At 41.1% G+C, this 15,966-nt stretch overlaps 1 protein-coding gene across 8 annotated transcripts in view; it reads left to right on the top strand.

Annotated features, from left to right (window-relative positions):
* The window catches only part of STXBP5 (syntaxin binding protein 5), a 111,738-nt gene that overhangs the window by 31,463 nt on the left and 64,309 nt on the right, over positions 1-15,966 (top strand). For all 8 annotated transcript variants that reach the window (XM_090135560.1, XM_090135562.1, XM_031612242.2 and 5 more), the window contains one exon: positions 15,581-15,715. In XM_090135560.1, the coding sequence (XP_089991686.1) occupies positions 15,581-15,715 (135 nt within the window). The remainder of the gene's footprint in view (positions 1-15,580; positions 15,716-15,966) is intronic.

The raw sequence follows: 15,966 nt of genomic DNA on the forward strand, positions 1-15,966 counted from the left end.
ATGGGGTAGAAGACTAAGTGATTCCAAGTCTCTCTTGAAGTTGTTTTTGTGATCACTATGTATAAACTATTGATCACAAAACACATTGTGCATACCAAGGAGGTGTCAGGGTGTATGTAGTATAAATGAAATTCACCTCTAATTTAAGAAGAGTTGTCCATCCATAGGAGATATAGTGGTGTATCCAAACATAATTCTCCCACCTCATCTTTCTTCTTGTTTCTTAAATGACTTTTCTCTTACCTCTGTAGCTCCTTGTAAAGTGTAAATGTAAAATTTGTCTTTATAGCCTGAAGAAAAGCATTGGATGACAGCTTCTAACTAAAGCTTTAAAATGGGTATCTGAGGAGGTGATTCTGATTATGTGTAAATCTGTTGGAAGCTGGTTTAGAGTCTGAGATGTAAGGATATCTTTGTTTAAACCAAGAGGAATTTTGAAACCATCATTTTGCTCTGAATGCATCAATCTGCTTTCTAGTTTAAGGAATGCATTTTCTTTCCCAAGAAAAATCAGTTCAGAGATCGTTTGGGCAAACCTGATTTCCACAACTTGGCAGGTTGGGAAGATGGGTAGAGACGGAACCTCTTGAAATGCAGTGAACAAAGTGCAGAGTCCTGCACCTGGGGAGTAATAACTCCATGCACCAGAACAAGGGCTAACGTGTTGAAATATAGCACCATGAAGAAAGGTGTGAGGGTCCTCACTGACAGCAAACTTACCATAAGCTAACAGTGTAGCCTTGCAGTCAAGAAGGCCAGTACATACTGGCTTTACTAAGAAGAGTGTTGTCAGAAGACTGAGGGAAGTTCTTTTCCTCCTCTATTCAACCCCAGTGAGGCTGCATCTGTGCTCTGCAGAACAAGAGAGACATGCAGCCCTTCACTGGACACTCTTCGGGAGCACCAAAGGTGATTAGATCATCTCTCATATATGAGGAAATGCTGAGTGAACTGGGCCTCCTCTGTCTGGAGAAGAGGAGGTCCAGGGGGCATCTGATCAGTGTGTTCAAGTATCTGAAGAGATGGTTTAAAGAAGATGGAGCCAGACTTCTCACTGGTGCCCAGGATGAGAAGGAACTGACAAATTAAAATGCAGAAACTTCTGATTGAACATGAGGAAAAATTTCTTTACTGTGAGGGTGAGTAAGTTCTGGCACAGGTTGCCTAGAGAGTTTATGGAGTTTCTCTGCTTGAGGATCTGCAAAGGCCACATGAACATGGTCCCAAGCAACCTGCTGTTGGTGGCACTGCTTGAACAGTGGGATGGGACCAGATGACCTCTAGAGTTCCCTTAGATGACCTTAGCAATTCTGTGATTTTGTGAAATGTGGTGTTCTCACTAGCAAAACCTATCACAGGGAGTTGAACTGTGTGTGTTCTTAGCAGAAAAATGACCAGGAAATAGTTTAGTTATCTGCGTCACTTCAGTGGAAGTGCTACTTGTTAATTTGAGTTTGACTACTGTATTTCCATGAATGGCTTGCTAAAATATGTGGTGGAAACACCATATTATCAAGAGCAATGAAAGTGAAGTTTCTGAGACAAAGGTTTATTCTTGTAGTAATTTTCAAGTATCTATCATCATAACTTATAGAAGTAGCTGGGACAGTTAAGATCCCAGAGCCATACATTGCCATAGCTGTTTACGTCATGCTTGATAACTGTCACCTGTGCTTTCAAATAGTCAAGTCAGTATTCCTTTGACTAATTTGTAACATAAAGCTTTATAAAATAAAGCGTGATCTCATTAGAAGGCAATAAATTTTATTTTGAACTTAAGAGAATTGAACAAGTTCGTTGCTGAATAATTCTGTTTAGCTGCTTTTAATAGCTTAGAGCTCTTACTGTTAACTGCTTCTAATGGGTGTGATGTTACTTGAATTTGAAGTAGTTAACTTTGGGTCAGTTTTGTGTTGTACATTAACTACTAAATGTAAGGAGATAAGTATTCTGGAATATTGCAAGGATTTTAGGTACCTTGTTAATTATATCCTTTAAATAACTTATGATTTGTGGTTAAGACGTTCTCATAAGAATAACTAACTAATCAAACATAAATTATTAAAATATTAAATACTAAAACTGAGCCTTGTGGTAATATGATGTAGTAATGATTCTTCAATTTGCCGGCTTGTACTTTGTAGGAACTTTCAGTATCTTTCAAATTAGTTTGCATAAAAGAAAATAAATAATTGAACAAACTGAAAAAATGCTCTTCATGGAGAAATGAAGTCAAAATTTACTAAAGGACTGAAGCAATTACCTAAGTTTTATCAGTATTTTCTCTAGAACTCTATATGCTTGGGTTTAAAATTGCATACCCAATTGGAAATGCCTGGAAATGTCTTGATAGAGAAGAAAAGCAGTATTTGCATTGTACTGAAGAGTTGAAGTCAAAAGGTCAGGGCAATTTTTCAAATGATTTTGTTTTCAAATCCAATCATAAAATAGTTTGTATTGGAAGGGATCTTTAAGATCATCTAGTTTCCACTCCCCTGCTGTAGTCAGGGACACCTCACACTAGACCAGGTTGCTCAAAGTCCCATCCATCCTGGCCTTGAATACTTCCAGGGAGGAGGCATCCACAACCTCTCTGGGCAACCTGTTCCAATGTCTCATCATTCTCACCGTAAAGAATTTCTTCCTAATATTTAGTCTAAATCTACCCTCTTCCAGTCTAAAACCATTTCACCTCATCCTGTCGCTACATGCCCTTATAAAATGTCCCTCCCCAGATTTCCTCTAGGCCCTCTTCAGGTACTGGAAGGCCACTATAAGATTCCCTGGGACCCTTCCCTTCTCCAGGCTGAAGAGCCCCTATTCTCTCAACCTGTCCCCGCTGGGGAGATGCTCCAGCCCTGTGGTCATCTTCATGGCCCTCCTCTGGACCTGCTCCAGCAGACCATGTCCTTGTTGTGTTGGAGGCTCCAGAACTGGATACAGTACTCCACATGGAGTTTCATGAGAGCAGAGTAGAGGGGCAGAATCACCTCCCTTTACCTGCTGGTAACACTTCTCTTGATGCAATCCAGGATACAGTTGGCCTTCTAGGCTGCGAGCTCACATTGCTGGCTCATGTTGAGTCTTTCATCAACTGTTAAAAAGATTTAGTAATTTGATAGATACATAACCATTTACAGCCTATAATACCACAGATAGTGAATAATTTTAAACAAGTCTTTTATGACCTGGTGACTGGTGAACATGTTAATGTATAACAAATCTGTTGAAATCAATGGCAGATGTCAGAAGTGCAGTACATAACAAGCTAGTTTTGTAAGTTTTCTAGCCTTTTGTTCTTGTCGCATTTGTGTGGGTTTCGCAGCTGCTCCATGTTCTAGTTACTAAACAGAAGTTAGAAGATATTAAACCAGTGTAATGACAAGCTTGGCCACTGCTCCTTAACTGTGAGAAGGAGACAGAGGAGCAGTGTGTAGGGGCCTGAAAAAGAATACAAAATGATATATACGTGGGGTTTGTGTTTGCGTGACTTACTATACAAGTCAGTGTCTTTGTACCTCTTTGCTAAATATGCGGTTTAGTGTGTGAACTAGGTTTTGTTCATTACTAGGATATTTTTTCAGTGAATGACAGTGCAGTTTTTGTCACTTGAATAGACTTGAAAATACCTCAGCTTTATGTAGAAAATGGAAAACTTGTCTTGTGATTAAAGACTTGCATCTTTTCTCAGAAAATGGTTGTGATTCTGTCTTATTGCCAAAATGAATGTTTTACTTGCTTTGTAACATAGCCTGAAGACGAAAACAAGAAGCATAGTTTAAAAATAGAATCAAGTGTTTTGTGTACTGGTGCTTTGCATATCGATCACTGAATGCATTGATAGCAGTTTAATTTTTAATATCTCAACTTTTATGCTGTGGGATTTAAATAGTCTTCCTCAGCATGAAAGTGCACAATTTGGAGTTACAAAACTGTTTTAAGTACTGTTGGTTTTATACCCCGCTATCAACAGCAACTTGAGCATTGTATTTCAAACACAAACCCTGCAGTGTGTGTGGAGAAATCCCCTTTGTATTTACTTTTTACTAGCACATAGGATTTTTGACTTTTATGACACAAACCTCATTTTGTTAGATTCTGTAAATCTACCCACACTACATATTAGCAGGCATTTGTTGCAAGGAGACTTCTTCTTCCTTCCATGTAGCTGAATTTATAAGCTGACCAATTCTGCCACTTTGTGGATAATAGAAGGACATACAGGATATCTTGTTTTTTCTTTGAGAGAACATGATCATCAACTTCTCGTTTCCCTTTTTTTGTGTACCAATACCACTGTTTCATTTCCAACTTCTATTTAATGAGCTTTTTTTTTTTCCACTTTGTGTGTTTTGGGATGAGATTATGGTATAGCTAACGAAGAATCCAAATGATACTTCTGAAAAGTTAAATATTTCTGTTTTTGTAAAGTCAGTAATACACATTAATATGTGACACGTAGCTATCTCCTTATGTTGAAAAATAGCTTATTTTTGGAGATCAGAATGAAGTAATCTGGTCTGTTTGCCTTTACAATTTCATATAATACTTTCCCCTGTTGTCTTGAAAATGTTGTTCAATGGTGATTCACTAGACGGCATATTTAGGAGTTCTATTTTGTTTTGATTAGTTAGCAAGAAAAAAAAAAACTTCTCAGTAGTCTTGATTTGGTGCGGAAGTGAATACTTCATTCATACAAGATTTAATTCCTTACAAATTTTTTCGTTGAAGCTGTACGATGCACTGTGAGTCCCAACTTACATGTGGTTGATGGAGATACAACTGCATGTTTTCTGCTGCTGCATTTGGTATTGAGAGAGAACTGAAGTGCAGAGTCCTACTGCCCTGGAACTTCAGATTACTATGAAACCTGTCTCTATTTTCTGATTAGCTGTTTTCTCTGTACATCAGTGATTTTTACAGAACTATGAGCCACATAATGGCCAGCTGTCACATTCATGGGCATAATTCAACCTCTAGTCTTTAAGCCTTCTCAGTATGGCAGACTTTCCACATTAGTAATGATAGTAATGATTTGTCCGTCTCCTGTGGGAAATTTACATCTGTCAACTTTTGTTAAGTCCTGCTACATAACTTGCAAGACCGAACATTCAGCCTGAACTACTTAAGGCGAGGCCAGATCAAGCCCTGGGCAGTCTGGTTTAGCTGTGCATGTCCCTGTGTCCTTGTTCATTGCAGGGGAGTTGGACTAGATCATCTGTAAAAGTCCCTTCCAACTCTAAGGCTTCTATGATTCTACTTGTATTAGAGTAAGCTACTTGAGTGTCTTCTGATGCCAAAGGGTGGTGGTTATTCCTTGAGTTTTAAAAGATGTCTGACAGGAACTCATGAATCTAGTTCAGGGGACTTTATCAGTGGCTGGGATCCTCAAATCCTTAGCATTTGGTATGAATTTCTTCAGTATTGGAAAATTATATATAACAAGGCAAACTTGAGTTGTTTTTTTGTCAACATTACAAGCAGTGAGTCAGCCTTTTTCTCTTTGTATGTAAACATAAAGAAAATAGAATGTATTAGGGATATTATTTTTTGTAAAAACAAACAATTAAAAAGAACCAAACTGGAACATCAAAACAAAACAACAGCCAAAAGGAAAACCTACAAAACCTGGGAACTGAAAGAATGTTCAGATGGCCCTGGTATTTGTTGCATCAGTGATGGCAGTGTTCAATTTTATTTCTGTTCTCAGCTCTTGCCTTCCCAATACTATATTTTGTTACTACTAATATATGCTAGAACTCTGATGTTGAACATAAATTCTTCTCAGTGCCTTCAGAGGCAGCTCTTCAAGTGATCATATTTGGAGAAGCATCATTTAGAGTGTTGTTATAGGATGCAGATGGAGTTAAAGTAGCTGGTCCAGTTTGTATGATATACTGTGTCTTTATCCATATTGTCTTTCTAGAGACAATTTTGGGAGGCATTGAAGAAGACTTTCTCTGCATGTGCCTCCTGCCTCTTCAGGTCTTTTCTTCATACACGTAGATATTTTAAGTTTTTGCTGTTACTCGTAATCTGGAAGTAGCTCATTTACAGCAGTATGGGAAAAACACAGCTGCTGCTTAGTTCCATCAAAATGGCTTTTGACTTTGTGCTCTTTGAAGACTTGACATGGGGGCCATGGAATCTAGTCTAACATAGGACTTCAAACTTTTAAGTTTCGATGTTTTATATGGTGGCTATCCTAAATGTGAAAGCTTGAAGAAAGTCTGAAGTATGCAGAAGGCAACTTTGGTAGGTTAACATTGCTCTTTGCATCTCTGGTAATGATTTGATCAGCTAATGTAATAACAGTACATATAATAACATCACAGAATCACAGAATCACAGAATCACAGAATCGTAGGGGTTGGAAGGGACCTCCAGAGATCATCGAGTCCAACCCCCCTGCCAAAGCAGGATCCCTACACCAGGTCGCACAGGTAGGCGTCCAGGCGGGTCTTGAATATCTCCGGAGAAGGAGACTCCACAACCTCCCTGGGCAGCCTGTTCCAGTGCTCCGTCACCCTCACTGTAAAGAAGTTCTTGCGCACATTGGTGCGGAACTTCCTATGCTCCAGCTTCTGGCCATTTCCCCTTGTCCTGTCTCCGCACACTGCTGAAAAGAGTCTGGCCTCGCCACTTTGCCCCCCACACCTTAGATATTTATAGACCTGGATCAGGTCCCCTCTCAGTCTTCTCTTCTCAAGGCTAAACAGACCCAGCTCACTTAGCCTTTCCTCATAGGGGAGATGCTCCAGGCCCTTCACCATCTTTGTGGCTCTCCGCTGGACTCTTTCCAAGAGATCCCTGTCTTTTTTGTACTGGGGAGCCCAGAACTGGACACAGTACTCCAGATGAGGCCTTACCAGGGCAGAGTAGAGGGGGAGGATCACCTCCCTCGACCTGCTGGCCACACTCCTTTTAATGCACCCCAGAATGCCATTGGCCTTTTTGGCCACAAGGGCACACTGCTGGCTCATGGCCAACCTGTCGTCCACCAGGACACCCAGGTCCCTCTCTGCAGAGCTCCTCTCCAGCAGGTCATCCCCCAACCTGTACCGGTGCATGGAATTATTCCTCCCTAGGTGCAAGACTCTACACTTGCTTTTGTTAAACTTCATCTGGTTCCTTACTGCCCAGCTCTCCAGCCTGTCCAGGTCTCGCTGAATGGCAGCACAGCCTTCGGGCGTGTCAGCCAATCCTCCCAACTTCGTATCATCAGCAAACTTGCTGAGGGTGGCCACTACCCCCTCATCAAGGTCATTGATGAAGATGTTGAACAGGACCGGTCCCAGCACCGACCCCTGGGGAACACCGCTGGTTACAGGTCTCCAACCAGACTCTGCACCGCCAATGACAACCCTCTGTGCTCTGCCAGTCAGCCAGTTCTCAACCCACCTCACTGTCCACTCATCTATCCCGCACTTCCTCAGCTTCGTTATAAGGATGTCGTGGGAGACAGTGTCAAATGCCTTGCTGAAATCAAGGTAGACTACATCCACTGCTCTCCCCCCATCCACCCAGCCAGTGACAACATCATAGAAGGCTACCAGGTTGGTCAAGCACGACCTCCCCCTGGTGAACCCGTGCTGACTACTCCTGATAACCTCCTTTTCTTCCAGTTGTCTGGAGATGGCATCCAGCACAATCTGTTCCATCACCTTTCCAGGGACAGAGGTGAGGCTGACTGGCCTGTAATTACCTGGATCTTCCTTCTTGCCCTTTTTGAAGACCGGAGTGACATTGGCTATCCTCCAGTCTTCAGGCACCTCCCCCATTCTCCAAGACCTCTCAAAGATGATAGAGAGCGGTTCAGCAATCACCTCTGCCAGCTCCCTCAGCACCCGTGGATGCACCCCATCGGGTCCCATGGATTTATGAACATTGGTGTTGCCTAGGTGCTCTCGGACCGCCTCTTCCCTGACTAAAGGGAAGTCTTCCATTCCCCAGACCTTCTCACTAACCACCAGGGCCTGGGATTCCCGAGGGGGAGCTTTTTCACTGAAGACAGAAGCAAAGAAGGCGTTCAGTATCTCCGCCTTCTCAGCATCCCCCGTTACCAGAACACCCCCCTCACTTAGTAGGGGACCTACATTCTCCCTAGTCTTCCTTTTACTGTTAACATACTTAAAAAAACCTTTTTTATTATCCTTTACCACCTTTGCTAGATTCAATTCCAGGTGGGCTTTAGCCTTCCTCGTCGCATCCCTGCAGGCCCTGACAACATTTCTATATTCTTCCCGAGTGGTCAGACCCTTTTTCCACATTTCATGGACCTTCTTTTTCCCTTTGAGTTTGTGCATGAGCTCCTTGCTCATCCACACAGGTCTCCTGCCACCCTTTCCTGATTTCTTGCTCACAGGGACGCACCGATCCTGGGCTTGGAAGAAGAGCTGTTTAAATGCCAACCAGCTCTCACAGGCCCCCTTACCTTCTAACACCCTAGCCCACGGGATAGCTCCAAGTAGGTCCCGGAAGAGATCAAAGTTGGCTCTCCTAAAGTCCAGGGTAGCAATCCTACTTTTTGCTTTGCTCCTTCCACTCAAGATCTTGAACTCCACCATCTCGTGGTCACTACAACCCAAGCTACCCCCAACTTTTACTTCCTTAACAAACCCGTCCTTATTTGTGAGAATAAGGTCCAGTAACACCCCTCCCCTCGTTGGTTCCTCCACCATCTGCATCAGAAAGTTGTCTTCGACACATTGCAGGAACCGTCTGGACTGCGCATGCCTGGCCACGTTGCTTTTCCAGCAAATATCTGGATAATTGAAGTCCCCCATAAGCACCAGCGCCTGGGATTGCGACGCTACTTTCAGTTGCTTGTGGAAGGCCTCGTCAACCTCCTCCTCCTGATCAGGGGGCCTGTAGTACACACCCACAACGGTGTCACCCATACCAGCCTGCCCCTTGATTCTCACCCACAAGCTCTCCACTGCTACATCACCCTCCCCCAGGTGGAGTTCAATACATTCTAGCTGCTCTCTCACATAAAGAGCAACTCCACCACCCCGCCTCGCCAGCCGATCTTTCCTAAAAAGCACATAGCCCTCCATGACAACATTCCAGTCATGCGAGCTGTCCCACCACGTCTCCGTGATCGCAATGAGATCATGGCCTTGCGACCGCACACAGATCTCCAACTCTTCCTGTTTATTTCCCATGCTGCGCGCATTAGTGTATAGACACTTTAGGGAAGCAGCACCCCCCTGCCTCTCTCCATCCCTTTGAACTCCACCCTTTTCACCCATCGAACTCCATTTTGAGCCACGAACTACCCGCTCAACCCCAGTGGCCCTCATTCTGTCCCCTTCCCCCTTCATACCTAGTTTAAACACCTTTCAATGAGCCCTGCCAGTTCCTGGGCTAGGATCCTCTTACCCCTTGGAGACAGGCTACTTCCATCCGCAGCCATCATGCCAGGCGCAGAGTAAATTGCCCCGTGGTCAAAAAAACCGAAGTTCCTGTGCTTGCACCAACTTCTTAGCCATTTATTTATGAGGCGGGTTTTTTGGATGCTCTCGGTATCCTTCCCTGCCACTGAAGGTAGGGAAGAAAAAACCACCTGCACACCCGTTCCTTCAACTACCCGCCCCAGTCCCCTGAAGTCTTCCTTGATAGACCTCAGGCTTCTCTCAGCGACTTCATCGCTGCCAGCCTGAACTATCAATAATGGGTAATAATCAGAAGGGCCAATCAGACCAGGAAGTTTCCTAGCAATATCCCTGACCCTTGCCCCAGGGAGGCAGCACACCTCCCTACGGGTAGGGTCAGGCCGACATATAGGGCCTTCCGTTCCTCTCAGCAGGGAGTCACCTATGACAACCACCCTTCTGTCCTTCCGGGCGGAGGCAGTCTTGAGGCGTGGGGTCGACCGCTTCGCCCGAGGCAACCTTACAGGTGGACCTCCCTCCACCCCCTCACTCACCTCTCCCTCGAGATTCAGGGCCTCAAACCTATTTTGCAGAGGCACCTGGGGAGCCGAGGATGGTCGGGATGGAGGACGCCCACTTCGCCGAGCTGGTATCCTTTTCCACTCCTCCTCCTCCCTTAGATTGCCTTGCTCTGCTCTCAAATTGCCTTGCACTGCAGCAGGAACACAGTCTACCTGCCGGTTCCCCTCTACTACCTGTTTGCAAGGCGGCAGGGAGTGACACGCTCCACGCAGAGCCTCAGCTGTGTGCCAAGATCTCGGGGCTGATAGGGACTGGCACCACCAATCAATCTCCCTCTCACATTCCTTTATGGTCCTTAGCCTCTCCACCTCCTCCTTCAGGTTGACCACAAGGCAAAGTAAGTCCTTTAGCTGGTCACATCTTACACAAGTGCTGCCTCCATCGCCTGGCACTGCAAGGGCCAGGCTCTGGCACTCATCACAGCCAGTGACCTGCACACTAGCATGTTGTTTTGGGACCTCAGTCTGCACCTCTGCATTCTTCTTGGCAGTCTTTCTTTTACATGTGCAGGGGGCCTCTGTCTGGGTCCCCACATTATTTTTAGAGACAGTAGCCTTCCGCCGGGGTGGAGCCATGGAGAACCTGAAGACTAATTAGCACAACTAGAATAGCCTTAACAGGGCGTGACCGATAAGCCCCACCCTGCTGCTGATAGTGCTGGCTCTGCCCTCGCCCCCTTACCAGGTCGTTAATGGGTGACCCCGCACCTGCCACTTACCTCACAGTGATAACGCCTCTCCTCTCCGCCCTGGTGGGCAGCGACGCGTCCCGGAGGTTTTTTCAAGGCGTTGCCCTGGCAACGCCCCCGCTGCGTCAGCCGCTCTCGCGAGATCTGCCGGGCTTCTCTGTTGTCTCGGGGACCCCCGGAAGAGGGAACCGATCGAGATCCACGTGTTCTTCGCGATCAGCCGCTGCGACTCTGGCTGAAACAGCTCCGAAGCGGCGATCCTCGGCGATCAAGGGTTTCTTCAGGGTTTGCGCCCGTTTAAATCCCATATATACATATATATACATATATACATATAACATATATAACTACAGACATATAATGATAGTGTGAGGTTATAGAAATAGTTCTAATTATTTAAAAAGAAAACCTTTTATCAGTGTTTCTCATTCATCTAAGGATTTGATGCTGTGCTTTGTTAAAGCTGTGCAAAGTTCTGAAGAACATAATACTTAATAATGCAGTAGACTAAGGGAAGGTAAAGATTAATTTAGAAGGCTGTTTATTGTCATAATAATACACTCAAGATAACGGTCCATCTTTTTGTACTTAATATTTCCCTTAATTGGAACAATTAGCCTGCTTACATATTAATATAATAAACTTTATTCTTTGAGTTTTCCGTAATTAAATTCCAGTGGGGAATACTATAATTTGCTATAATTGATTTTGATATATGTTGTAACACAACCACATTCGAGATTTTTCTTATCTAATTTGAACAGGTTATTGGAAAAGACATGGTCTGCAGTAAAGAAAGCAAATCTTTTCAGTAGATTTCAAAATGGCTGGTTAAAGATGTCTATCATTTCTATATCATTTCTAATACTTTCCCATAAGCAGTAGCACAAATTATATTAAAAGTACAGCAAAATATATGTATTTTTTTGTGAAGTTTAGGACTTTTATCAATATTTTCCACTGCTTATGTAACACTGGATTTTCTGTATAAAATCATTTTCCTGAGAACTATTGGTCAAACTCTGACAAATGTATTTCACAGTTAAATTTTTTCTTGGCTTCTGTTGTTCTTGTTGTGTTTGGGTTTTTTAGGGTTGAGGTGGAGAAGTGGCATTGTGAATGTGTATGCAGTGAGGAGGAAGAATTTGTGCTTTTAGAGAAGTGCAACTACTTTAGAACTATGCTGACTGTTTTGGGTTTGCATAACAGTACCTCATTTTAGCAATAACATTAGCATACATTAAAATCATATTGTAGAATTCAAAATAAAAAAAAAATCTCTTGAAAACATTGCTTTCTTCTATAAAGGGGCTTCTTTATTTGCACAGGGATTGAGAAGCAAAATATGTAGAATAAAGTACTGTGCACAATACTTGCATTATGCCATCAGCGTCACAAAATGTATTATTCTTAATGAGAATTTCTGGTGAGATAATATGATGAATTTGTTGTGCCATGGAAGAACTGCCTGCAAAAGCTTGCTTTCTGTCATCACTTGCTCTCACAGTCCCACTTGAGGTGTTTCTTCAGAATCACAAAACTGATCTATTTTTTTTAATGGATGCCTCCCTCCTGTTTTTTTTTTTGTCAAAGCGGTTTGATGCAGGAAAGAAAATGTCTGGTACTCTGCTCTTGACTGATTGCTGTCAGGCAGTTGGGATTTGTATGTTAGAAAAGGCTTGACAAAAAAATTTTCCTTGACTTCAGTGTATCTGTGATGCTTTCAATCTCTGTCCAGCCATTGTTTGTTGGGTTTTTGGGGGTTGGGGGTGGGGTAGGGAGAGAAAGATAAGAAGGCTTGAATGTAGGAAATGTATGGTACACATAGTATGGCAATTCATACTTTTGTGGATCTTCATATATTAGCTACAGAGTATAGTTTTCTTGTGGCAGAGAAATAGGTATCTGAAGGAAAGTCTATAGTCTTAAGAGAAAAATATATGATGCCCTAGGCCACTACCAAAAAGGCCTTTGGACTTATTTTTGTGCCCTCAAACAAGTTTGTACCTCTTTTAACCCCAATTCCAATTTCAAATAAAACAAGCTGGGTCACTGAATGTTACATTGTATACTGACGTGCTAGTGTGATTTCACTGGTGGTTCTCTGAAGTTCATTTTTGTAAGAGGGCTATAAAATTTCTGACATAGGCAGATTTTAAAGTAGTGTCTTAAGTGAAGTCTTAGTCACTGAAAAAGGAAAGAAACTTGGTACATGGATTGTAATGTAATTCTGTAAGTGGAATGTGGAAATAAATGCTGTTCTGAAATTAATCTATTTAAGTAGATGAAAATGTAATAGATTTATGAAAATTGAAAATAAATAGCAAGTAAACTTATTTGCAAGTGGAGTAAACATGTATTACATTAGGGATGAAATCCTTGTCTATAGTGGGGGTTGGAGCTAGATGATCTTAAATGGTTCCTTCTAACCCAAACTATTCTGCGATTCTGTGAAACAGTGATTCTTTCATCATGGCATGATCCTAAATCCTCTTGGATTTAGCTGGTCATCAGTTCTGTGAGCCATGAAAATTCTAAAGGAATATTTTATTGTTATATAGACATACAAGACTCTGATTATAGAAGGGTGGTAAAAGCACACTTGGAAAGATAAGGCTGGGAACATTGCTTTGTATATACCTGTACTTACAATTCTGAAATCTTGTCAAGCTCCCAACTTAGAGATTTTGTAAATGTTTTATAAAGCTACTTGGTCAAATGTAATTTACTCTTGGTGTGGAAGCATTTTACTGCTTGCTAACTGTTGACAAAACTAATCTCTGCTGCACAGAGAAGACAGTAAATTGAATACAGCTGTATAACGTTGAACTATTCTATAAAGGCATTAAAAGAGCTGAGATGAACACTTTTTTCATTCCATCAGTTGTTGCCCTTTTGCTACAGTAATCACAGTTGCTGCCTCAACTTATATTTTGGTTCACCTTTAAGTGACAAAAAATAGATTAGTTTTTTATAATGAGTGTTGGACCCCTATAGGTATAATATTAACTTACAAATCAATACAGATATACTCATGACCTTACTCCTGAATATTCTCTCTGGCTGCTACGCCACAGATTTAGATCCAGCTGATGTGGCTGCCAGCTTCTTCTGGCAGATGGAATCCTGGCAAAAAAAAAAAAAAAAAAAAAAAAAGCTACAGCACTGCAAATTGCTGAGGGTTTCTTTCTCCCCCTTTTCTTCTTCTGCCTTTCTTTTTCTACTCCATTACCTGTTCATAGTGGGAGAATATGTTACTGGACAGCAGTATTTGGGAGGCCTGTCTAATAGATGTGCATGTATATGACTTAACTTCAAATAAAATCATTTATGTCTTTTAGCAAGTTGATTATATTCAAGTGTTTAAGCAGCAGTGCTTGCAAATTACTATATATAGTAAAAATGTTATGTTTGCAGGTTTACTGAATTGAGGCACTTAAAATCTTGTATGTAGTCCTTTTTTCTGTAAAACATCAGTGCAAAATGCTAGTGCAACCTTGTGCTTAAATATTAAAACATAAAAAATCAAAAACTTTGAAAATGGGTAAACTGAAGTTTTGCCTGAGCAAACAGTATTTCCAAGTTAGAAGTATATTAGTGATATAGAAAAGTTCCAGGTAACATTACAAGAAAAGCTATACATTTTGAAGTCTGTAATACAAAATAATGTCTGTTCAAGTGTTAGTAGGCTATTCCATTGCTGCTTTTAGCATTTGGGTTTTTTTTTGTTTTTGTGCTGAAGTTAAATAAGTATATAGAACACCTAATGCAAAGGATTTAAGGCTGTACTTTGCACAAATAATTATTAACAGGCTTGTGAAATGATGCATGCATTTGACAAGAAGGGAGTCCAACTGGGAGAGAATAAGAATAAATCTGTAAAGCTAAGGATTAGAGCTGACAGAACAAATTTCCATTTCATAATTATTTTACCTTAGCATCGAAACATTTCTAAACACCCTACTTTTATAGCACAAGTAGTTTAAATTGTTTTCATATTGGACTGTATCAGATAACTGTAAATTCTAAAACATCTTCTAGAAAATTCTTAGACTCTAACTTCTGTATTTCTGTTATGTAGGAAACTCAAATACTTTAGAATCTGCAGTTCCTAAGCAAACTTCATTGCCATATCAATTTTGACGACAATGTAACAAATAAGCAGGATTCCAGAAGCCAAAAATAACCAAACTTTAAAATAATAACATTTTCACTGGAGATAAAGTTTAAAAAAAAAAAAAAAAAAAAAAAGTTATCTGCTGGTGTCTATAGAAATTAGCATATGGATTTTGTTCAGTTATTTCCATCTACCAACAGAGGAAAAAATAAGAAATACAAGGCAGGAAATGAAAACGTGGTTTAAGTAAAATGATATCACCAAATTTAAACTAATTTTTAAATAACTTTTACAATTGCTTGGGTCTCATGTTGTTCTTTTTTTTGGGTTTGCTCTTTGTGGAATGCTTTGGCTCACATTTAAACTTACATTTATTAGGTTCTATTCTCTCTCTGTCTCCTCACTCAAAACCAGCTTAAACAGTAGTGGGTTAATTCTAAAAATCCTCTGTTCTTCAAAACCTGGAATTCGATGGATTCTGAAGGGAGATTTGTGGATTATACCATATAAGTATTGTATTCTAAGTTTAAAATGACAGCAATCTTGAGGAATAACATTCAGTGTGATAATTTTCAAAAGTGGCTGTGTGATTTGTATCCCAATGACTTAGCAGTCTTAGAATATTTTGGTTTATATTTGTTGTTTTTTCTGAGTTTTACATTGTCTGAGAATCTTTTTCATTGCATACTGGTTTTACTAATTTTCTCTACCTGTGTATTGTTTGCTGCATTTCTTCTACCCTTTGGAAATGTGGAACTTGAAATACAGGATTTATAAAGACTTTTCATCCCTTTTTCTGGTGGTGTTCTTTTTCAGGATAACATTTTGTCATCTGCCTTTCCAAAGTAAATGGCTATATGTGGGCACTGAAAGAGGAAACATTCACATTGTCAATGTGGAATCATTTACTCTCTCAGGCTATGTCATCATGTGGAATAAAGCCATTGAACTGTGAGTGTAATCAAGTATTGTCTATTGAGAGGAGAGAACAGAAGTGTCCTAAATGTTGTTAAGATCAGATGCAGAAATTATATTCATACCTGATATTATTTTCAGCACACCCAATACATGGACAAAGTACATAAACGTGTAAATAACTTCTTTTCTCATGAAAGTGAGGTGATAATGTTAACATAAACATTAACATTAAGCCTGTAATGCTCTTACCATAGTGCCTGGAATAGACATAAAAATCTACAATT

This window comes from Phasianus colchicus, chromosome 2, assembly GCF_987193195.1.
Source record: "Phasianus colchicus chromosome 2, bPhaCol1.hap1.1, whole genome shotgun sequence".
NCBI classification, from domain to species: domain Eukaryota; kingdom Metazoa; phylum Chordata; class Aves; order Galliformes; family Phasianidae; genus Phasianus; species Phasianus colchicus.